This window comes from Loxodonta africana, chromosome 8, assembly GCF_030014295.1.
Source record: "Loxodonta africana isolate mLoxAfr1 chromosome 8, mLoxAfr1.hap2, whole genome shotgun sequence".
NCBI classification, from domain to species: Eukaryota; Metazoa; Chordata; class Mammalia; order Proboscidea; family Elephantidae; genus Loxodonta; species Loxodonta africana.
Window position 1 is genome coordinate 37,585,355 of NC_087349.1, and position 25,903 is coordinate 37,611,257.

Here is a 25,903-nt window from a genome sequence, read left to right on the forward strand (position 1 = left end):
TAGAATTGTTCAGAAGGGGAAAAGAGCCATTTATTAAGTTTAGACTTTAAGTCATTTATGTTAAACATTTAAAGGACAGAAATAGAGTATATAACTTCCAGATTAGTACAGAGGGAAATAGAAATAAGAAAACCCAACCTATTCAAAAGATAGAAATTAAATAAACAAAGAAAAGTTATGATCATTGGAACGCAAAAGGTGGCAGAATGACTTCTTCAACAACTTATATTCAAAATATCTTGTCAAGGATAGTTCACAATTTGCCATTTGTTCAGAGCCTTGGCTTATTAATATCTGGGCACAAACCCTGAATCCCTCCCTCACTAAGAATTTCATAGTCTTTACATATGTTTATTAGTACAGGTTGCCTACTTGTTTTTGTTTGTCCTATCTCCCATGTTAGAGTATTCCTTTTGTTAGATAGATTTGCCTTTGAAACCTTTATAGAAGTGGATATTTCAAATATCAGGGGATAGGAAATACTTGGCTTAATCAAGTGATAAGTGAACCTACCTATAAAACAAATATCTTTGTGTATGACACTTAGGAATTTTTACCATCTTTTAACGGAAACTGATTTGTTGATAGTCATGGTAGGGAAGAGTAAACAAACAATGGTATGATGTAATAGTAGTGGTTATGGCAGCAGTAGCAGCAGCAGCTAACGTTGTTGAGCGCTTCCTTTGTACCAGACATCGCCCAATGTAATGTGTGGAATCCATATCTTGCTATCTTTACAGGTATGGAATCCTAGGCACAGAGAAGTTAAAGTTGAGTCAGGGTCATGCAGCTATGTGATACATTTCTTAAACTGCACACTTAATTAGCATCATGTATTTCTCAAATATATTTGTCACTTCTTTCCGTTTTTACATTGCTGCACATTCACATGCTGTACATTCAGAGGGTCTCTATGAGTCAGAATCAACTCGACGGCATTGGGTTTTTGGGTACATTCACAGCTACATGCTGCTTGGTTCATTGGTGGCAAAATGGCTCATGTAGTCTATAGTTAATTTTGGCTGCTACTTATAAACCATACTGTATTTGCCATTACTAATTAAAAGATATGGAATTTCATAAATTTAAAAGGAACCATCTTATAGAGTGAGTTCGCTTAACGTCCCATAGAATGAGAGCTACGAAATGATCAACCACATTTGGTTAAAAAAAAATAAGCCTTTCTTCCTTGTGCTACTGCTCCTTAAGCTAAGCTTAATCATGAAAAATAGGTTTTGTGACAGACTCTAGATTAAGTAATGACTATGCCTTTGTTAAAATTAGCAAATCATTATAATTGGGGCTTAAACATCTCGGCCCATGTAAAAATCAGTTTCGTGATTGTTTCTTCCAACAAGGGGAACATCTCTCCCTTAACAATTTCATATTTTGGCACGTACATTAAGGACCAGAAAAAAAAATTTTTAAATGTTGTTTATATATTTTCTGAAATTAAATATTTAACTTAATTCTTTAGCTTATTGGTTTTCATAAATCCTTTTATAAAAAATTCTTCCCTGAGAAGGACAATACTCAATACATGGAAGGTCAGCTCAACTGGACTGGACCAAAAGCAAAGAAGTTTCCGGAATAAACTGAATGCTTCAAAGGTCAGCGGAACAAGGGCAGGGGTTTGGGGACCATGGCTTAAGGGGACTTGTAAGTCAATTGGCAAAATAATTCTATTATGAAAACATTCTGCATCCTACCTTGAAATGTGGCGTCTGGGGTCTTAAATGCTAACAAGTGGCCATCTAAGATACATCAATTGGTCTCAACCCACCTGGATCAAAGGAAAATGAAGAACAGCAAGGTCACGCGATAACTATGAGCTCAAGAGACAGAAAGGGCCGCATGAACCAGAGACTTACATCATCTTGAGACCAGAAGAACTAGATGGTGCCCGGCCACAACCAATGACTGCCCTGACAGGGATCATAATAGAGAACCCCTGAGGGAGCAGGAGAACAGTGGGATGCAGACCCCAAATTCTCATAAAAAGACCATACTTAATGGTCTGACTGAGACTAGAGGAATCCCGGCAGTCATGGTCCCCAAACCTTCTGTTGGCCCAGGACAGGAACCATTCCCGAAGACAACTCATCAGACATGGAAGGGACTGGACAATGGGTTGGAGAGAGATGCTGACGAAGAGTGAGCTACTTGTATCAGGTGGACACTTGAGGCTGTGTTGGCATCTCCTGTCTGGAGGGGAGATGGGAGGGTAGAGAGGGTTAGAAACTGGCAAAATTGTCACGAAAGGAGAGCCTGGAGGGAGGGAGCGGGCTGTGACTCATTAGGGGGAGAGTAAGTGGGAGTATGGAGTAAGGTGTATATAAGCTTATATGTGACAGACTGACTTGATTTGTAAACTTTCACTTAAAGCACAATAAAAATTATTAAAAAAAAAAAATTCTTCCCTGAACTTCCAAATTCCCTCAATCAGTAATAATTTTTACCTATTTTAATGTTCCAATCATACACTTAGCCAATCCAGCTTTGTATTTTATTATATATATATATATATGTGTGTGTGTCTTACTTTTATTATTAGACATCAGTTCCTTAGGAACAGACATCCTACTGTATAAAAACATCCTTATATTCCACCCCCTAGATTCCTCTCCGAGCCATAAGTTACTGCCTTGCCCATAGTGGATAGTTTAATAAATTGTGGCAAGAAAAAGGTAAAGCATGCAGATGAACTTTTAGAAATTACCCTACCCTAGAAATAGCAGATAAGGCCAGGACAGTGAAGTAGTCTCACAAGGAAAAGAATGGAAAGAAAAATATTGCTCTGTGAACATACCCTGTGTCATAAACCACTAGCACTGAAAGAATAGTTAACTGAATTGTATAAATGTTTGTTTAGTCTCTCCTTTGTAGTCATGAGTAGTTCCCTAGTCTTAATACATTATTTCTTATTTTTCCGGTGACTAATTTATCCAGCCTCTTTATTGTGGTCATTTTGATTAAGGACAATTGTAAAAATAGAATCAGGAATTTCCCTGATTAAAAAAATAAATTGTATGGTAATGGCTCTTTGTGGGCTGGTCCTTGAGGACTCACCACTGGTAGTATGTTTTTTCTTCATCTTATTTAATTTAAAGTAGACGTACTCTTTGATGTGTTTTGGTTAAGCATTGTAGTTTCTTTCTAGAAACTGAGTTGATAATGTGGGAGGAGTCAAGTACATTGTGGTCAAGCTGTCCATCCAGTTGACCTTTCCAATTCTAGACTGTGTGTTCTTCATTCTGGAGAAATAGGGTTGCCTCAAAGTGACAGTGCTCCCCAAAATTATTATCACTTGGCTAGACAGATCAAATGATTATTATTAGGGCCTTTATATCTCTTTCTCTAAACGTTCAGGTTGACAACTATCATATCTAACCAAATTTTAGGATGCATTCAAGTCTTAGATGCCTAGTTTCCCTTTTCTCCCCCATACTATTTTTTCTTTCCCCCCCTGCTATTACTTCTCCGGAAACCCTGGCGGTGTAGTGGTTAAGAGTTCAGCTGCTAACCAAAAAGGTCAACAGTTCAAATCCACCAGGCATTCCTTGGAAACCCCATGGGGACAGTTTTACTCTGTCCTGTAGGGTCACTGTGAGTAGAAGTCAACTCATGACAACAGGTTTGTTTATTTGTTTTTTAAATCACTTCTCTATTTCCCTCCTCTACCAGGTGGCTTCTCTCTCTTTTCCTACATGGGTCATCTTCATCCTTTTGCACTCATCTCTGCGACTCTTGCTTTGTAGAAAGTGTTGATATATTTCTGTGTTCATACTTACTCTTTCCATCTATGTCTTTCACTGAAACATAGTTTTTCCCCATTTCCTCTCTTCCTTAATTTTCTTTAGTATTTACTTTGACTTAATGCTTCCTTTTTTTATCCTCACTGTGTCATCTGTATTCGGTTTGTATAAAAAGTTCCACTGCTGGTTAGAAGTACCTTCTACCGAACCAAACAAAAATTCTCGTAGTTTTCCTTCCTCCAAACCTCCGCTCAAGCGCATAATCTTGATGTTTTCTCGTTAGTGTTCAGTTTTTTTCTTCTTTTATACATGCCATGTAGTGTTGCTAGTGTCTCTAATCAGAACTTTCAATGAGAAGTCTCAGTAAAATGATCACTTGCAAAAATCACAGGACCTGAAGCATTTTGTTAAATCCACCTGATTCTCTCCTTGCAAGCACTGCTTACAGCACGCATGATTTGAACAGTGGGAGGGACTGTTATTATGCACCGTGTCTGGCACACACTGGTGTTCTGCAAATACCAGCTCCCGGTGATGCTAATGATGATGGCGATAGTGTGGGTGAGTATTTTGAAGGCAAAAGGACAGCAGTGGGAGGAGAACAGAGATACCAGTAATGAGGTGGGGGTGGTGGGAGAGCATGAGTCAGTAAGAGATAGCTGCTGGGACAGATGGATTATAACACATTTTGTCTTCATTTTCCTGCCTCTGGGTTTCAAAGGCAACCAGTAGTACCACACACAGTGTCCTAAAGCTGTGCAGGTAGTTCTGTCCATCAAACTATCCAAAAAGCTTGTTCTCCCACTACTTAATTCTCAGAGGGTATAGAAGAATAAATGCCCTTCCACCCTATTGTCTTCAGTCACCCAATTCAAAGAGAATGGGGGGATGAGAGCCCAGTAAAGCTCATCAGTTGCCATCGAGTCCATTCTGGCTAAACTCACTTAGCTCATCAAACTGGCCTGCGTCCTGCTAAATTCATTTCATTAGAAAGTAGCACCATTGTGAGTTTCTACTGTATATGGTATTCAGAATGGACCCGGTTTTCGTTATAATCACCTTTGTTACTTAAGTTTCAAGAAAATCTCCATGAATATCTTTTAAACACTCGAATTTATTATATGTCTTCAGATTTCTGTTCATCTTTATGACTTTGATAATTATTTGTAGGCCTTATTAAAAGCTCCCATTTATAGGGAATCCAGACTTTTTTGGAGCCATTTACGCTGGATGAACTCTCAAAACTATTGCCCTGAGATGATCTTTAAACTTGAAACCTTAAACTAAAACTATCCCCTGAAGTCTTCTTTGAACCAAAAAATAGTTCATCTTAGTAAAGTATGTCTGCTTTGAGCATTTGTGCTCTTTTAAAGAATTATCTATGTGAGATCAGATTACCAACAGCTACTGGATAGGTTGGATTGGGAAGGTAGGAGGCAGTAAATTTTAAGATAATGGTGTAGAATAATTTGGAAAAGGACTGTGGGAATGGTAGCACAACTTGAAGAATGTAATCAATGTCACTGAATTGTTAGAGGTAAAATTTTTGAAATAGTATATCTTTGGCTATGTATACCTTCACCAAACTAAAAAATTACAAAAACAAAAAGCTCCCATTTAAACATGAACATCTTCTAGGTTCAGGTAGCCATCTTTTGATTGTTGGAATGAGTGTTGGTGCAAGAATGTGTTCCATTTGGCTGGGGCTTGAGGAGAGTGTTTTGGCACTAGCAATGTGTGTCATCCTCTCTGTGTGCTGCTGAAGTGTCTTCATTTGTTGTGAACTTCCTTATAAAACTCAGACGCTGAGGTTGGAAGAGGGTTGTCTAGATATTCCTATAGAATCTATTGCTTTTGTCTGGACATTAACCCTTAAGTGTAAATGATGATACCATAAATTTGGACTTGTTAAAGCACTTGTTTCTCTTCACACTGTTTCTGATCCTCACTTTGTTACTGTGTTATCTCTCATTTGTTCTAGGGTTAGCTGTTTCCCTCCAGCTATTACACGGAGACATTGAACAAATCAGAAGAGAGTACTCATCAGTATTTTCTCACGGAGTATCTATAACGAGGAAATTGGGATTTTCTAATATTATAATGCCTGGTAGGTAACTACGGAGCCTGGGTGGCACAAGAGGTTTGCAGTCTGCTGCTAACCTAAAGGTTGATCGTTTGAACCCATCTGGCGGCTCTGCAGAAGGAAGCCCTAGTGAGTTGCCCTGTGAAGATTACAGCCAAGAAGCTTTATGGAGCCGTTCTGCTCTGTAACACGTGTTGCCATGAGTCAGAAATCAACTCAACAGCCAAGGGTTTGTTTTTATTTGGGTAGGAAACTTGGGATGAACCAAAATGATGAAATATGGCTATATGGTCTGCTTTTGACACTTGAGAAATTTTTTCGCATTGTCAGCTTTGAAGAGTTTAAATGGACTGTGGTGAAGAATGAAATGAGGCGTATGATTTAAAAATGAACAAAATTAAAAATAAAGTGTCTTTACACTGGGGTGGGTAACTTATGGGGGCCATGGCTGTGTATCATTACAACCATGATAAGAGGGGAAAAGTGAGGTAGTGTCCTGAAGATATTTTACCCCTCAATAGAAAATGCTGGTGAAGTCACTTAGATGAAATCCTCCTAAGTTTTGATAATAGTTAATCAGCAATAGTTGGCCTTTCTTGAAGGATTTTTTTCACTGGGATGTATATATGCAATATGCAGCCGTATACAGGTACCATATGTAATTCTATACCTTTTCTGGTTCTTTTTGTGGGTATAATTAAGATCTATATTAGCACTGAAGACTCCAAAAGTGTGTGTTTTCTGCATGGAAAGGATGTGGATTAAGGAGATTCACACTATAAAATAAATGGCAGGTTTACGGAAACTTTGATGCATTTTGGAGTATGACTCTCCTAATCTCTCAACCAAGATAAGTTCAAAAACTACACTCCTTCAACTCTTATAGCAGTTAGGGTTTTTCAAATGCTATCATGTACAACCCAAGGAGTTGAACTAGAAGGGTCCAAGGAGTTGAACTAGAAGGGTATAGTTTGCTGATAAAAAAGATATATTTAGCAAAACTTGGTTCAATTCATGTCAGCAAGCATTGGTTGAGCATTGACTTTGTGCAAGGGGCTAAGAATATAAAGACTCATTCATTCTACAAATATTTATTGAGCACCTTCTATGTGCCAAGGCATTCTTCCAGGTACTAAGAACACAATACTGAATATAACCAAAAAACTCCCCTTCCTTCATGAAGCTTAGTTTCTAGTGAGAAAAATGATAATATGTAAGTAAAATGTATGTGTTCAAGGATGATAAGTACTAAAATGAAATCTAAGGCAGGTAAAAGGGCTAAAGAATCCCTGAGGTGGTAGTGTGTTGAGGGGTGGAAATTTTAGGTAGGTGAGAAGGTGATATCAGAATATAGACCAGAAGGAAGTGAGGAAGCAATGCAGATGAAAGCGTTTTAGACAGAGGGAACAACAAGTGCAAAGGGGTCCTAAGGCAGCAGCATGCCTGCCATATTTGAGGACCTGCAAGGAGGCCAGCCTGACCAGAACAGAATAATGGGAAGAGGGGTGTGGGGAAAGTGTTTAGGGGAGAATCATGTGTGGCCTTGTAGGTCACACCAAGCAGTTGACTTTTATACAGAATGAGGAGGGAAGCAACTAGTGGCTTTTGAGCAGAATGACAAGCTGAGTTATGGTGTCATAGGATCACTGTCATTACTGTGTGGAGATTATACCTGGAGGGGTGTGGGAGAGCAGAGTAGAAACAAGAAGACCAGTTTGGGGTCTTTTGTAGTAATCCAGGTGAGAGGTGATTGTGGCTAGGACCAGGGTGTTAGCAGTAGAGATGGTGAGAGCAATATTTGTGTTCACACCCTCAGCAAGGTTACAATCTAAGGGGAAAGACATTTTGTAATTTGGAAGAGATTAGAGAGAGGTGATAGAATTCCACCCTGGGGTCTTATTGAAGTTTCCTGGAGAGGTGATACATGAGCAGAGTCTTCAAGGCTGATAATTCTAGGCCCACATCTCCCAAGCCATTATTCTCACTCCTACACCGTACTAATAGCAAACGCTTGTTTTCCTATTGAAATAACATGCAGTCATAACTGACAAAGTGCCACTTCTAATGTTAAAAGGAAATTTTTAAATTTCTAAAATTCTGCAAAAGTCAAAATTTTATGAGAGAATAGCCTTTTAAAAACCTTTGACACTTTGCCTAAAGCACTATAAAAAAATAGTAAAGGGCAAAAAATAAAAAATATACAAAATGAAAACCATGACACTTTAAGAAAAAAAAAAAAATTTAAGTCTAATTAAGCTTCTAGGATTTCTGCACTGTTCCCAAGTAGAGTGGGCAGGGACCAGACTGGGTGACCTTCACCAGCTCTGGTTCTAGCTGTACCTGTCTATCCTCTGTGCATCTAGACCTCACATTTTCTCTTTCTTTTCCTTCCTTGCTTGACCTTTGTCTTCTTCTTCCTCTTCTTCTTCTTTTTTTTTAATCTTCAGACCTTCTAATCTAACCTTGTTGTGTGCCATCGAGACAATTTCGACTCATAGCAACCCTGTAGCTAACCTTAGAATAGGACTAAGCTACACAGGTTATTGGGCTTGTATTTATTGAAAACATTTTACATGTCCTTTGTTCTACAAACAAGGAATGAATCTTTATTAACCATTAGATTTTATTACTAAAGGTCCTCACCTTGTATTTGGCTTGGTCTCCCGTAGAAACGAAGAGTTTCCACCACTTTGTCTAGACATTAGGAGCTGGAAAATCCCATATGAAGCAGTAGTATTTTTCGGTACTGCACACACCCCCTCCCTAGTCCACAACCAAAAAGAGAAAGACCAAATGAAATACTCTCAAATTGTCGACCATATTTTTAAGAACGAGATCCTCTAAACCTCTGTTTAAATTCAGTGTGTAGAAGCAAGCAAGCGAAGTTGTATCTGGCGGGGCACCTGGCATGGCTTTGAGACCCAATGATAGCGTTGCTGTGAATAAAGATTTCAAATAATACAGAAACTGACGGACATTACCCATTGCAGCATTTTGTGATCTAGTTGTGGTAAATATATATGTAACAAAACATTTGACATTTCAACAGTTTTCATCTTGATGGAAGTTGGGTCATGCGGGGAAGGCTGTGAGAACAGCCTGTGAAGTTCCCTGCGATGACCTGACCCAGCTTAGGGACCCAGTCTGCCTGGGCATATCTTGCTACTGTTGTCGCAAATGACTGTTTATAGAACTGTTTACTTGGTGACATCTTATTCAGCGACTCTTGCAACTGGCCATTATTTCCTTCAGTTGCTAAAAATAATTGGTATTTCCTCTTTAGCAAAAAAAAAAGAAAAAATTACATCCCACTGGGAAGCAAATTGACGGGTGAATCTAATATAAAAACCATATTTTAGAGCAGAATGCAGCCAGCTGCTGGAAGAATTCCTCAGCTTGATCTCTGGGCAGTATCACTGAGAAATGGAAAAACATAAAGCGAGATGACACTTCATCTGCTGAATAATTGTCTGGGATGTGTTGTGCCCCTGCAGCTTTTGTCTGGCTTTAATGATGGAAATGAACTTGCAGTGGTATAGGCTCACTTCTAGCCCTTTCCCTACCCAGCGTTGGGATGGCAAGGCTCACGTTGCCCAGGGAAACAGTCTTCCCAGGGAAGAGTCTGCAGGTCCAAGGACTGCAAGAGGTTTTTTAAAATCACTTCCTTCTCTTTTTCTCCTTTTCATTTTTTGGCCTCTTAATCTTCCAAATGGGGCCTTGGTGGTGCAGTGGTTAAGAGCTCAGCTGCTAACCAAAAGGGCAGTAGTTTGAATCCCACAGCTGCTCCCTGGAAACCCTATGGGGCAGTTTATAGGGTTGCTATGAGTCAGAATCGACTCCATGACAACAACAGGTTTGGTTTTGGTAATTTTCTGGTTAAGGGGCCATGGTGGTGCAATGGTTAAGTGCCTGGCTGCTAACCAAAAGATTGACAGTTGGAACTCACCCAGTGGCTCCATGGGAGAAAGACTTGGTGATCTGCTTTCATAAAGCTTACAGCCAAGAAGACCTATGGGGCATTTCTTCTGTGTCACATGTGGTCACTATGAGTCAGAATCAACTCAATAGCACCTAACAATAATGACAAAGAGTCTCCCAAATTAGAGGGAGAAGGGGGAGATACATGTATTTACGTGAACAACTACAAGGGACTTTAAAACTCACTGGATTTACATTGGGAAACATGCGGTCATTGTTTTGTTCCCTTTTGTTATGTATCAAAATTTTGACTTGCCAATTAATTCTTGTCAGTGGCCCTAATGAAAACTTCAGCTTCAATGAGAAGATGTGTGTGAATGACATTTCTGATTTTAGTGTCACACTGACAGTCTGCAAGCATGATCTTTTTTTCATTTTGTAGACTTGTCCTGCAGAATTAATTTGTAGTGGATGGATAGGGTCAGGACAGGTGAGACATGTGTTTGTACCAGTCAAACAAAGTTCATCAGCGGAGTCGCTGCCAGTCTGCAGAACGACTTATCTGTGGTTCTGTGGCTACAGGACCATACACAAAACTTTCTTTGAGGATCACAGGATGTAATCAATGCCAGGCTATTTTTGAAATGGGAAAAACATGGAAACAAATTCTCTCCTTGGTCATCTGTTTTGAGGACGGCCTCTGCCCATGTACTTTTAGCGTCATCTTGAAGTCCTCTGGACTCTTCCCTATGGTTAAGGGTCAGTTATTCAACACTGTATTTCTTAGGGTATCTAATGTCCAAAGAAGAAAAGACACTTTCTATGAAGACCATCTTTGCCTTCTACAAGGCAGATAACTTTGAGAGGAGTTCCATGCTCTGGTCTCTGAGCCTGAGAGAGGGAAGGCAGTAAAAATATTTAAATCAGAGCTCTCCAAAAGAAATATTATGTAAGCCACAAATGTAATTTAAAATTTTCTAGTGGCCACCTTAAAAAAAGTAAGAAACAGGTGAAATTAATTTTAATAATTTATTTTATTTAACCCAGTACATCTAAAATATTATTTCAAAAAGTAATCAGTATAAAAAAAATAATCAGTATAGACATATAGACAGTCATTAATTAAATAGTTTGTCTTCTTTTTCTTGTCCTACATCTTTGGAAGCTGGTGAGTATTTCACAGCACATTTCTTTTCAGACCAGTCACATTTCAAGTGCTCGATTGCTGTGTGTGGCAGAGGTTTCCATATCAGACAGCACAGCCCTAAATGTCCTAATTAACAGACTCTGTGCAAAGCTGGGCCAGGGCCCTTGCCGAGTATCAGGAAATACTGTTTCCATACACCAGACGTTCTGGAGCAGAAGCTGTTTGATATGTCAGAATTCTTATGGAAGGGCGAGCTGTACGCTTCCCCCCAGCCCTAAGATCTATTCTTACTCTGAGCTTATCAATCCGTGTGGGCAAAATTTCCTTTGCCCCCATTATCTCTGTACTCTTACCTTCTCCACTTGTTATTCTGTGCCCTTTGGAGACTCGCTCTCCCTTTCAGCTGGTTAAGCAGTTACTCTTTTTTAAACCCAAACCAAACCTGTTGCCCATTGCTCCATAAGGTATTCTTGGCTGCGGTCTTTACGGAAGCAGATCTCCTGGCCTTTCTTCCATGGTATTGCTGAATGGGCTTGCACCACCCAGGGACTACTCGTTGTTAGGGAACCCCTAACAATAGAAAACCCCTTTTGGTACATTCATTTCCATTGCTTTGACTTGCTGTACTTGGCACCTCAGTATTTTTAAATTCAGTTGTCTCATCCCTCCTGCGAATGATTCTGAATCCGTTCTCCATATTGTTTATGTTCTGGATGACACGAGTTTGTGTTATCTTTGTCCTGTAGAGATGGCCCTAGAGCTGAAATCAGTGCTTCAAGACTGGTCTGACTAAGGCAGAACAGAGTGGACTAATACCTTCATGGCTCCAGGTGATGGTCTTCTGGTGACGAAGGCTGAATTGCACTAGCTTATTTGATGGCTGTTTGCACCCTGTTGAATTACAGTTCTTTATCTTTAAAGTGAGGATACTGACAATACTTCGGACACACTTCTTAATCTCTATACTTCAGTTTCCTCATCTATAAAATGGAAATAATAATGCTGTCTTCTTGTAAAGTTGTTGTGGGGATTTAATGAGATGATCTACTTATAGTACTTGGCCAAGTACCCAAGACATAGTAGGTACTCATTAAATTGTTCTGCTGCTACTGCTAGGGCTACTTTCATCACCATCATTATCATCGTCATCATCATCAATCTAAGTTCATAAAAAATACAGTTTTTTACACATATTCTTTTTTTACCTAAGGGGCAGAAGCTTTTCCAGTTCCATAAACATTAGCAAGTATTCAGATAAGACACTGGGCTAGACCCTATGGCCATGTGCAGTGGTTTACATGTGTGGTGAACATGCATTTTGTACCTTTATCCAGAGCATTCATAGGACAGAATCAAAGTCTTGAGTTACTGATAGAAACCCTATTGTCAGCTGAGGTCAAGCTATTAATCCACCCCATTTGACTTTAGTCACTAAGGTCTTTTCAGTTTTTTCTCGTTGTGGCCTTTTCTTTATCTTACCTGTAGTGATATGTTGGGAATCCTTCACATGTGTAAAGGCTTCCCAGCCAGTAGGCCTGCTAGACAAAAGAAAATGTTGTAGACATCAAATTTACAGAGTAATAAATTTGGGAGATGCAAGGTGTTGATAAACATTGTCAGGAAAATAGCTTTTCACAGTGGTGCTATGACTCCATTTCAGATTCACTTTATGGTTTCTCTCTTAATTACCCAAGATGCTTTCTTTACACCATTTGGGCTTATTAGTTTTCTCCAGAGCTGACCTCAAGTGTATTGATTTTAATTAGCACTTTTTCAATTTTATGCGTCTCCATGTTTTGGCAAAACACGGCACTTTGCAGTACTGGCTCTAGCAAGTGGTAAAATTCTGAGGAGAGGCATTTGTAGGATGTCCTCCAGGAGAAATGTTCTTGTCATGTGGTCTCTACAAAGAAATCTTATTTTAATCTTAAAAGTTTTATAAAAGATAAATGGGGTTACAGGGATGATGACAGTTAAGGAACAGAAAATTAAATCATATGCATAAGGTGCTTTATAAATGCATTGTATTCCAGAAGTTCTGTAAGTCACTGAAACAATGTAGCATAATTTTTTTTTAACACAAAAGGACTTCAGAAATAATCTTGTCCTTCCTACCCACTTTCTCACTCCCATTTTAACGGCACAAAAACCTGATGCCCTAAGGTATTACCCTGTCTGGACTAGTTTCACACCAAGGAGACAGTGGCAGAGACAAAACTAAAGTCTAAATTTCCTTATTCCAATCTGCCTGTGACCCTGTACCCTTTAGGTGTATGGGAATTCAGAATCTCTTTTTTAGGGAAAAGAGAGAATAATTCAGCTAAGTTATGAGCTAAACTGGCTTAGAAAGCTGATGCCATTTTAACATTGCTACTTTGTCAAAATGCACTCTCAGGTCTTTTGTGTTAGTGAAGCCTTCTCACATCAGCCTGTTTAAAATTCCAACCCCCTTGCTGCCCACATTCAGCACTTTTTATTCCCCTTCTTGGTCTAACAGTACTTATCATCATTCAGCATACCGTAAATTTTACTTTGTGTGTGTGTAATAGGCCTCCCCCTTCTAGGATCTAAGCTCTGAGGGGAGGGATTTTTGCTTTGTTAACTATTGCGTCTATAGGGCCTAGAATAGTACCTGGCACATAGGAGGTGCTTAAGATATATTTGCTGAATGCATATGTGGAAAAGAATTTCAGGGCACTAGCCGCAACCTGCCCCTGCCCCTGCCCCTGCTCCTCTCACTGCCTTCCCACCTTTGGGCCTAGCCTGCAGACAGGGGAAGGTGATTGCCTTGCAAACCTCTTTTGTCCCCTCTTGCCTTTGCTGAAGTGAGAATGTCCATGTCCTTCCAGCAAGCAAGAAGGTGGAAGTCACCCCCCACCCCAAGAAGCATTTCGTCATCATTTAGCAGGACAGCTAATTCCTATGTGATTCGAACCAGAAATGAGTAATTATGAGAAATTCCTAAGGTAGCTATACTTCCCATTAGTCAATGTGTGTTTTATAGTCTTTGTCAGCAGAGCTATTTATTGTGTGTCACTTACTCCAAGAAGCAAAGGAATTTGCTATTGTTAACTAACAGTTCTTGCTATAAAGTACCTTGATTTGAATGTTATTTCTTAGCTGGCCAAATCTGTTTAGTGGCAAAACTATTGTCAAGAATTTTCTTCCAAGCATAATGCTACAACAGCCCATATGTGTGTAGACCATTACACATAGACCTGTTCTGAGTTTGTTGAGGTTGGTTGATTCAGAAAACTTTGTGAGTTTACTATTTATTCTATAAATTAAAAAAAATAAGTATCATGGAGTGTGTGTGTGTGCGTGCTGGCACACGTGTGTGTGCGCTGGTTAAAGCACTTGACTGCTAATCGAAAGGTTGGCAGTTGGAGCCCACCAGCCGCTCTGTAAAGATTACAGCCTTAGAAACCCTGTGGGGCAGTTCTCTGTCTGATAGTATGGGGTCACTTTGAGTTGTAATTGACTCGACAGCAGTGGGTTTGGTTTGATTTGGCTAATCAAATGAAGTGGGTTTATAAAAAAAAATCTACCAAACTTGTAAAATTTACTGATCTCCTCTAAATTTTTTAAAAGGGAAATAATTACAACAAAAAGTTAAAAGAAAAATATAATTTCAAGTGTGTTGAACCTAAGTTCATTGCCTTCCCAAGTGCATTTGTACTAGCTACTGGAAATGCGAACCCAGAGACCCTGTATCAGTTGTATCCACTAATTATCGTATGTTTTATATGCTATTTGTAAAGGGTAGTTACAATTTAACCCTTTTCAGGACTTACTCATTTCCTGTTTTATGGCCCATCTGTTTCCTGGTTAGCCCAGGTCACTCATGAATGATTTTATCAGAAAAAGTTGGGCCTTATGGAGGAAGGTGACCAGGTACATTGGTATTCTCCCGTGATGTTGAAGAGCTGGGGGAACTTTCTTGTGTATACTTTGGTCAGGAAATTTTATAAATCTCCCAATTATGGACATATTTGTGTGGTTATTTTTCCTTTAGTGGCTTACTTTGTTATGGGGAGGTTTTTCTTAGGGGGAAAAAAAAGTTTACTTTGATTTTTCAAATGTTTGAAAGCTATCTTAAGTAAAAGTAAATTCAGCTTTGCCAGCCTTTAAAAATGCTCTAGTAGTACTTAGTTTACTTATTTCTCACTTGCCTATCCATTTGCCACTTCCACCTGTTTTTAGTCTTATAGGAGGTAAAACCGTGCTATTAGCATGTTTGTTTAACTTCACTTGTTGGTATAAAGTGTCTTTTTTTCTTGCAATAACAAGGGAAGGATAAGATTAAAAAGCATTCAAATTTTGTAAATAACCCATAGAGATAAAAATAGATGATAAATGTGTACATAAACTATGTCTGTTTGAATCTGGGGCTTTTCTCATTTGTTTTATAGCTTGTTGGCACTTGAAATATTAGGTTGAATTTGTCCGTATGGCTGAATTATTCTACATCTGTGTTCTTAAGGCACTAACCTGATGCTTCCAGCAGTGAGATCATTTGGTCCATGGATTTTGGAAAAGATTTAAATTGTAATTGTATCCTTTGCAGTCCTATTATTTTATCCCATTTAGGCATTTCTTCTACACTAAGTGCCGTGACTTCAAAGTAATAAGACTGGTTTCTGTAAGAAATCTGTTAGGCTGTCATTTGGCGATCACACCTCATAAATGAAATGAGGGAAATATGAAATACACTGAAGCTCTGACTCAATTCCAGAATTCACCTCCTAGATGTACATTTTTCAGCATTGCCAATTCAGGCTAGCAGAGGCTGGGTTCTACTCTTCTTAGATATTGGCAGTGAGGGTGGGGATGCTTTTATAAAAGAATATGATATGTGTGTACTTTATATAATATAAAAATATATTTTATGAAGTTTTTCTGGGTAAAGTATTTCATTTCCTAACAGGGTTTTAATTTTCTTTCCTAATAGGTGAAATGAGGAATGATCTATATATCACCATAGAACGGGGAGAATTTGAGAAAGGAGGGAAGAGTGTGGCCAGAAATGTGGAAGTTACGATGTTCATTATAGACAGTAGTGGCCAGGTCTTAAAGGTATGTTGATATTGGATATTTTTTGGTAAAACAGTTCCACATAATTGGTTCAGGTTCATCTTTAATGTGAGCAGTTAGTTTCTACCTTATAGTATTGTCTGTTTTGTCTTTCTTCTCCACCCTTGTGTAGTTTTTTTTTTTTTTAATCATTAAAATCCCTCTCAGAAAAGACAGTGGGGATAAAAAAAAAAAAAACCTAAGAAGCCTTTTATAGTTTAATTTCTAAATTAATTGTGTCAACAATTTCCTTATAGCAGCTATTTCTTAATTGTAGTATTTTTTATGCCATCTTATTTTTCCCTTTTATCTATCATAGTTTTAGAGATGAACACTTTTTCTTCAGCAATTGGTTAAAAAAATTTTTTAAATCTATTCCATTTAATCCTATGTATTTTCTTTTTGGCCAAAATAGACCTTGAAAATTGGGTATTATTAAATGTGGTAATAGCAGGTTCCTTTACGGAAGAAGTATTTTACATGAGCTGCCTGTTTATAGGGAAGTACAATTACCTGTTCAAATAAGAGGGTTGACCCTGGCACTTAGTGAGCTACCCACTGAGACAGAGAACAGGCTGTTAACTAGAACAGGCTGAGAACTTTGTCGTATGGTTGAACTTCAAATTGGGCATGCAGTTGCCCACCTCACACACGTCATTGAGGGCCACCTTGACCCTGGGAGACCATCTGAATTAGACAGATACAGCTCACTAGGCAGCAGCAAGTGCAGAAACCACAATGCAGAGGACCAACGAAGTAATTTTACATGAAGTACTATTTGGGGAGCAGGGAGATAGAGCAAAGTAATTGCTCTGCTGTTTCAAAATCATTTTTAAATGAAGCTGTCTGTAATGTGTGTGTTTCCTTTGTTAGGAGTTTATCTCCTTTGGCTCTGGAGAGCCACCAGCTAGTGAGTACCACTCCTTTGTACTTTATCATAACAACAGCCCCAGGTGGTCTGAACTGCTGAAACTTCCTATCCCTGTGGATAAATTCAGGGGCGCACATATCCGGTTTGAGTTTCGGCATTGTTCCAGTAAGTATTTTGTGGCATTGTCTACATGCTTTGTTGTGCTGGGCCAGTGTGCTAACTGAGCTGAAATGACTGTGTGGGCTGGTCTGCAGAAAGTGTGTGTCCTAGTTACCTACTGCTGCTATAACAAAAAATACCACAAGTGGGGGGCCTGAGAGAACAGAAATTTATTTTCTCACAGTTCAGGAGATTAGCTGTCCAAATTTAGGACGTGGCTCTAGGGGGGAGTCCTTCTTTGTCAGTAAACACAAGAGTTCCTTTGAATTCCTTGGCATCTATCTTCCCCCTATGTGTGTTTCTATGTGGCTGTTCTGTTTGTTTGTTTGTTTTTTTTAATAACTCAGAAGTAATTAAGTTTAGGATCCAACCTGCAGTGGTATGACCTCATTAATATAACAAAAGAAAAGCCCTATTTTCAAACAGGATCTCATCCATAGGTACAAAGGCCAGGAATTCAACACATATTTCAGGGCTACACAATTCAACCCATAACAGTATGCAACAAATCAGAGACCTCCAGGAGGAAGAAACAGGGTGAGTGGGAATTCTGAAAAGTGAATGAACTTACTCATTCTGGAAGCCCCCAAAACCTCTATGGAAACAGAGAAATAATAACTAGCCCCCCAAAAAAGAAATACTTATGGGAAATTATGCAGGGTTCTCTTTAAATTGATCACTTTTATAAAAGTCAGCTTGTCACTTCACACTCTAGAAAGACAATCCAGAAAGGAGAGATGCAGCATTAAAAATTTGACTGGCTTTGGTGGTCTTAGACATCCTTGGCCAGTCTGGTATCTCTCCAACCAAGAGCTTATTCAGCACTTGGATCGATCAGGGGAACCCACTAGGATTTTGCGGGGTATGAAAACACTAGGAAAGCCACTCTTAGGCTCAGGTTTATATCTAATTTGCATATATGTGCATCGCTGTGCAGTGTCAGACAGTATTCAAATGAGAATCAAGTAAAGTCAGCTGGAATAGAGATGACTCAAAGTAATTACAGGTTTAAATAACCCAAGACCTAGAGCTGTTACAGAATTTGTCCATGTGGACATTACCATCAAGTTGTCATTTCTTGATATCTCTATTTTAATTCTTTTCACTCATTACCATCTTCTCAATCTCCAGCTTCCTACCCCCACCATCCATCAAACCACGGACATTCTGATATCCCTGTGTCCTTAAAGTTTTAGAAACTACCAGAACTGTGCATTGTGGCCAGAGAAGGTAGCAGAATAAAAAGAGTCACATTCTTGGAGCAGCAACAGGCCGCTCTCTATTCTGGAAGGAATTGGGGGGAGGGGCACTGCTCCTAGATACGGGGCGACTTGACCTGAGTGGCACCAGATTCATCTGAAGTAAAGGCAAAGGAGCAGGACTTTGTTGCTGGACTTGGCTCCTGAGAGCTCCTAAATTGTGCTTGGTGGGTGTTTCAGAATGCAGGAAGAGAGCTAGCTGGGTCTGCCGTTCTCAGAAATTCCCCTCAGCTTCCTCTGTAAGACTCGAGGTGGGAAAACGTAAAGGACTTGAAATGGTGCCACACCATTTGTTCCACCAGTCTTTGTTATAAATTCTCACTGGGACCTAATATGAGTGTTGAGCTTTAAGGTAAGAAAAAGAAAAAAGTAAAGGTGAAACGGGGAAAGAGGAAAAGAGCATTTGGAGGAAATGATTATAACTCAGACCTTGGAAAGCGGAAAATATAAGGCTCCTTTTTTTTTTTTTTTTTTTTAAGAAAAGTTTAATGATAGTTAAAATTTAGGAGAAACAGCAAAGCATAAAGAAGGAGAAAAAAAATCCCCATGATCTCACAACCTATGAATAATCAGTGTAATCATTTTATCTATTTTATCATCTGGGCGTCTAAATATTTCAGTATGTCTGTGCATATATTTATTTTTAAAATATTATTTATTCATGAAACAAATATTTATTGAACACCTACGATATGCCAAGTCCTTTACGGAACACTGGAGTTACATCATTGTCTTGGGAAAGACAGACAGACAAATAAGCAAAATAAATATACAACATGTCAGGCAGTGCTAAGTACAGTGAAGAAGACTAAATTGGATTAGGGGCAAGAGAGTGATGGTGGTGTATATTGCCATTTACTTAGGTTGATTAGGAAGGACTTCTCTGATAAGATGAGATGTGAGCAGCAGCATAAAAGAGGTGAAGGCCATGTACTTTAAACTTTGGTATTTTATTTTTATATTTTGACAGAAGGCAAATTTGAGAAAACTATTGCTTTGCTTCTTATCACTGCTAATTTTATTCATTTTGGAATCTCTATTTTATTCTTTCTGAATTGAACACCACATAACGACCACAAAAAGATAGTCAAATAATCATAGGAAATTATTTCTAAGTAAATCGTCTTCCCAAAATCATAAGTTCCATACCCAAAACAATCATTAATATAGGAATCTCTTCACAGAGAGCTGTACTTTGATTTTTGCTTAACTTTAAAAAACATCAATATTTAATCCAGTTTCTCTCTGAAGATGAAATAAATGATTTTTAGAAGAAAATCCTTTGCTGTAATCACATTTGCAGGGACGTCTTCATGCTGGAGACCCAAGCCAGACAGCCAAAATTACTGTTGTTTGTGTGAGGCTCCACTTCCCTGTGGTGAAATAGCAGAGCATTTGTAGGGCAACAACAAGATGCTAAAACCTCTCGTCTGATCTTCAAGATCACCATGCCTAACTCCTCAAGGCCAAGTCTTACAAGCATCCAAAAGCCAGACTTTTCAAGTGTTTAACACTCCACTTCTACACTTGTATGGAAGGGAGTAACCATCCAGCCCATAATAGGCAGATAACCCTAGAGAACTCTTTCCTGCACATCTGAACACAGAGTCGAGTTGAACAAACAAGGTTCTTTTAATGCGTTCTCCATTTTTAGGGAAAAAGAAGTTTGATAGAAAGAACTGGAATGGTACTCAAGAGATCTAGGGCAAGATACCTAACGTGATCTCAATTTCACCTGTAAATAATTGCTGATGATCCTTGGCATTTCTTGCTGCCATTGTAACTCTTAATTAGACATCTGAAAACCTCACTGCTTCATTTCTGGCTTCCAGAGTATTACTGTAGTAAGCTGCTACTAAACTATAGATTGCAGTTCAGGTTACTTTTCAGCATGCCTAACTTATTCCAAGGAGCTAGCTTCTCCAGGGCTCATTGACCTCACACGTGTGGGTATAGGGAAAAAAAGTTCAGGCATGGACCAGTGCAGAGCTTAAAAGATCCCTTTTTTTTTTTTTTTTTTTGAAGTTTTATTGTATTTTAGGTGAAAGCTTATAAAGAAAATTAGGTGTCCATTCAACAATTCATACACACATTGTTTCATAACATTGGTTTCAGTTCCTACAATGTATCAGCACTCTCGCCATTTCTACCTACCTGCACCATCTCCATCCATCCAGTTTCCCTGCCCTCCTTGCCTTCTCATGCTTGCTTTTGGGTAAATATTGACCATTTGGTCTCATACAGTTGATTGTTTAAAGGAGTACATTCCTCATGGTGTTATTGTTTATTTTATAGGCCAATCTGTTATTTGGCTGAAAGGTGAGTTCTGGGAGTGGCTTCAGTTCCAGGTTAGAAGAGTATCTTAGGGCAATAGTGTTGGGCATTCCTCTAGTCTGTGTCAATCTAGTAAGTCTGGTCTTATGAATTTGAGTTTTGTTCTACATTTTTATTCATGAAGCAAATATTTATTGAACACCTACGATATGCCAAGTCCTTTACTGGACACTGGAGTTACATCATTGTTTTGGGAAAGACAGACAAATAAATAAGCAAAATAAATATACAGTATGTCAGGCAGTGCTGAGTACAGTGAAAGAAGACTAAATTGGATTAGGGACTAGAAAGTGATGCTGGTGCTATGTTGCTATTTTGCTTAGGTCAGTTAGGGAGGACTTCTCTGATGATATGTGAGTAGCAACATAGAAGAGTGAAGACCAAGTACTTTAAACTTTGCTTGGTATTTTATTTTTATATTTTAACAGAAGGGAAATTTGAGAAAATTTTGAGAAGCTGTTCTAACCAGGAGCTTCTATTGTGTCCCTGGTCAGAATGGTCAGTGGTAGTAATGGAGCACCATCTAGTACTTCTGGTCTCAGGCTAGAAGAGGCTATTGTTTGAGTGGGCCTTTAGTCCTGTGAACTAATTTCTTCTTGAATTTTTGGTTTCCTTCACTCTCCTTTACTCCAGACAGCAAGAGACCAATAGCTGTATCTTAGATGGGAGATTCCCTTTCCATGGATAATAGGTGGAATATTGCATTTCATATTCATTCTTTCATTGAACATTGATTTATTGATAACCGTGGGGTCCCTGAGTAGTTAACATACTCAGCTACAAACTGAAAGGTTAGAGTTTCAAGACACCATCCAGAGGTATCTCAGAAGAAAGGCCTGGTGATCTATTAAAAAAAAAAATCAGCCATTAAAAACCCTATGGAGCACATGGCAAACATGGGGTCACCGTGAGTGAGAGCCGATTCCACTCAAATGTTCCCCCCCGCCCCCATTATGACCCTACTATGTTATTGTGTGCAATGCCGAGCATATAATAATAAATAAAACAGACAAGACCCCTGCCTTCACTGATGCTTATATTCAGGTGCTGGAGGGCAGGATGTGAGGAGAAGAAATAGCTAATCCATATTAAAAAAAAAAAAAAAAATCCATACTTTTTTTAAAACATAATTTCAGGTAGTGAGTCCATGAAGAAGATTAAACAAGAAATTCAAGTAACTTACAGATTAGGAGGTAGGAACGGGCCTAGAGGATGACTACTTTGAGGTCCCTCCATAAAAGCTGCTTTCCATTGTGTAGAGAGAGCTGATGGGGGTGGGATAATATCTCTTGATGATCACCCTTCTTGACAATCTATGTATCTGAGCACAGATGAGTAAGTATGCACTTAAATAAGTGTGTAATTCCTCCTCTTCTTTTTTTCTTCCTTCCCACAGCAAAGGAGAAAGGAGAGAAGAAGTTGTTTGGTTTCTCTTTTGTCCCACTGATGCAGGAGGATGGCAGGACTCTTCCAGATGGCACTCACGAGCTTATCGTGCACAAGGTAACATCAGTCAGATAGATGTTGGTGACGGCAGGAAAACCAGCCATCAGGCCGGAATTACTAGCTTGCTAACTTAGCGTAGACCTTGGAAAAAGTCCTCTTGTGACTAATTATCTTTAGGAAGGTTGCTGGCAAGAATAGTGTTGTTTTTGAAAGTATTGTGTTTATATTCTATGTTATATTCTAAAACATATTTTAAAGATGATTTATTTTCTCATCTTTATTTAGGGCTAGGTACTTGCATAGCTCTGTATGATGACCTTAAAGTCCTTTCCATTTCTGTGATTGGATTAAAGAAACCTTATGAATACATTTTTAAAAAATATTGCCAATACATGTTTTCCTATCTAGATATGTGTACCCCCAGAGGTAGATTTTGCAAAGTCAGCCTTACATCTGTCTTGTCTGCTGTCCTGACTGAGCAAGCGGAGAAGTGACTGTCCTTTGTCACGACAACAGGTTCACATTCTAGTTTTTGCATCAAGAATTGTCATAAAACCATTTGGAACAAGTATAGTAGGCAACAAAACAAAAACATCCAAAACAAGAAACCATTAGAAATTATCCAAGAATACTAATAATAATGAAATATAAAGTAAAAATGTATCTTCAAAGCACACAATTTTCTCCAAAGTATTTCTCCTTTGTTTTTCTCCGTTTCTGTAGGGAGTCCCTGAGAAATTTCAGGCCCTTTCACCTCTCACTTAGGCTAGCTGGTCCTGCCAGCTTTGGTCATTTCTCTCTCAGGACCATGTTCACCCAGTCATTAGTTTGACCCATCTAAAGTACAGCTCCAAGCAAGTCACTTCCCAGTTTAGACCCATTCTCAACCTTCCCATTGCTGAGAGAATAACTCCCAGGCGTCTCAAAGGGTGCTAGGCCTCAGCCTTCCTACTGCCTCACCTCTCAGTACTTCCTGATTCTGACTTGATGCTGCCCCTTGCCTGCTGATTCCCTCTTCTCTGCCCCTGCCCTGTGACTCCTCACCTCTCCACCTGGTTATCTCCTGCTCATCCGCTGAGATTCACCTGGGCCACAACCTCTCTCAGGAAGCAAGCCCTGCTCCCACCTCCCTATGTTCCCAGCTGGCCTAGTGCCCTCCCCCAAGCTCCCTTGATATCTGCACGTATCTCATACCATCATACTCATTACATTGTTCCATAATTTTCTGATCTTCTGACTACCCCAATAGATGTATGAGCCCCTCAAGAGCAATAAACGTGCCAGAGAGTTTTTGGCACATGGCAGTAGTGGTGTTAGGTACCTTAGAATTGATTTTGACTCATGATGACCCCATGTGATAGAGTACAACTGTTCTACAGGATTTTCTTGGCTGTAATTTTTATGGAAGCAGGTCTCCAGTTCTTTTTCCCGCAGAGCCGCTGAGTAGGTTCGAACAGCCAGCCTTTCGACTCTGAGTGTTTAACTGTTTGTGCCACCAGGAGACATGGTAGATATGCAGATATGAATGAAGGAGGTTAAAAACAAGAAGAATAATGACTTCTTTTACTCTTGAATTATTGCTAATATGAGTGGCAATGCACAACGCACCTGGTAATTTCTATTATATGTGTGTGTCTGTATATATGTGTATATTCTGCAGTCATTCATTCTCTCTTTATTCATTGAACATCTTTATTGACCACAGACTAGAGATCAGGCATTGTTATAGGTACTGGGAATTTGGTGGCAAGCAAAACAGTCAGATACCCTCCATTTATGGCACTTGGATTCTCTCTGTTTCTAAAGGTGATTTAGAGGAGTCTGCTTCCATTAAGATTTGGAGACTTGGAAATGCTATGGGGTCGTTATGAGTCAGAATCAACTCAACAGTAGTGCATTTGGTTTTGTTTTGCTGTGTTGTTTACAGTGTTAAAATGGAGTCCCAGGGTGGTGGAAAAAGTTAATGTACTCGGCTTCTAATGGAAAGGTTGGAGGTTTGAGTCCACCCAAAGGTACCTTGGAAGAGGCCTGGCAGTCTGCTCCTGAAAAGTCGGCCACTGAAAACCCTTTGGACCACAGTTCTACTCTGATGCACATGGGGCCACCATAGTCAGAATCTACTTGACAGCACCTGTTTTTTCACAATATTAGAAGACAAAAATTATTTTAAAGCAGAAGAACCAGTAAAGCAAACAGAAGAACTAGGTGTAGTAGATACATGGGATGGTCAATTTATCTCACCCTAGGTCTGAAGCTCCCTTATATGATATAATAACATGGCAGGCAATGTCTTCAGCTACTGTTTTCCAAAAGGCATAAAATGGTACTTCATAGAGATGTTTGTGATATTGCCTCTGTTTAACGTTAAATCTTGACTCAGTAAGACATCTCTGTGGAACGACAATTAAAACTGGGCTTACAACTTCTAATAACATGAGAAGAGTGGGTCACTTCTGTAAAGCATATCACTTTATGGACCCGCTCATGTCTGGGTCCAAGAGTATTTTCTTCGCAGACGCTAGGTTTGCAGAGGCGCCCTGGTGGCACAGTGGTTAAGAGCTTAGGCTGCTAACCAAAAGTTCAGCAATTTGAATCCACCAGCTTCTCCTTGGAAACCTTATGGGGGCAGTTCTACTCTGTCCCGTAGGGTCACTATGAGTCAGAATCAACTTGATGGCAGTGGGTTTGATTTTCTTGGGTTAGGTTTGTAGTCAAGTCCAGGCTGATGCCTCTGAATGAGTGTGAACAATGCCAAGATGTTCAGTTCCTTAAAATTCCAGGAGGACAGGTAGCAGAGTTTGCGTCTCCATGTGACCTTGAAGAGTCCAATTTGTATTGTCTGTGGAGGGTCTGTTGACGGGGCTAAAACTTTTCTCACAGAGAGAGATTTAATGGAACGTTATTCTGCAATAGCACGGAGTGAAGTTTTGATTCTTGCTACAACATGAATGAACCTTGAAGAGAGGAAGTAAGTAGCCATTGTACACTTAAGTCCACATTGGGATTCATTCTAGTGGAAAATTTTTAGACATTAGAAGTACATTCTAAAATACCCTCCAGCCTAATAATAGTAATGTAATCTGCCTTTGAGAAATTGAGGTTTTGTAAATTCATTGTTGCTGATTATCTAACACTACCATGGCGGAAGAGGCCCAGCGAAACCAGGCTAGGGTTTTGCCGAATGGAGAATGTGATTTTTCCATTGCATCTGAACAGACGTAACAGGCAAGGAGACAGGCAAGAAGAGAATGAGCCTGTTTTCGGGTTGTGGTGGGATTAATTTAATGTAACCATCTAGAAGGCAAACGTCTGTTGTAGTTTAATTTATTTCACTTTTGCTTCCCCAAAATTGATCCGTAAACACTTTGAGGCCCGTATTTCTTTCTATAAGTTTCTTAAGTTATATCTCAGTTCCTACGTGCCTCTTTATTTTCCCACAGTAGGCCTAACCCTGGTTCATAGTCTTCTCCTTAAGTTTGACATGTCCAATGCCCTGTTCTCTTGTTTTCTTGAACACTTAAACTCCAGGGATCTTCATTTGCATTCTACTTCACTGTGGCCACTCTCCGGGCCTTGCCTTATTCCGACTCAGCAGGATTTCACATGTGTGTACTAAATAAATACTTGCTTAACAGAGAATGTGATGGATGGATGGCTGAATAGATGGATGACTACTGAATAGATGGCTGGCTAACTGGCTGGCTGGCTGGCTGGGTAAAATCATCAGAACCACTACACCCAAGCCTGGCAGTTGAACTTTACTAGAGGAAGTTGTACAGTCGTTACAGATGAGTACCAGTCTGATGGGCGTAAGTGCAGAACGGTCAATACCACAGGCAAATTCTCTGTCCTCAGTCA

General features: G+C 39.4%; 1 protein-coding gene across 5 annotated transcripts in view; it reads left to right on the forward strand.

Moving 5' to 3' along the window:
• DOCK4 (dedicator of cytokinesis 4) overlaps positions 1–25,903 on the forward strand; it is a 488,016-nt gene that overhangs the window by 309,090 nt on the left and 153,023 nt on the right. For all 5 annotated transcript variants that reach the window (XM_064289799.1, XM_064289800.1, XM_064289801.1 and 2 more), the window contains 4 exons: positions 5,737–5,862; positions 15,855–15,979; positions 16,850–17,012; positions 21,996–22,102. In XM_064289799.1, the coding sequence (XP_064145869.1) occupies positions 5,737–5,862; positions 15,855–15,979; positions 16,850–17,012; positions 21,996–22,102 (521 nt within the window). The remainder of the gene's footprint in view (positions 1–5,736; positions 5,863–15,854; positions 15,980–16,849; positions 17,013–21,995; positions 22,103–25,903) is intronic.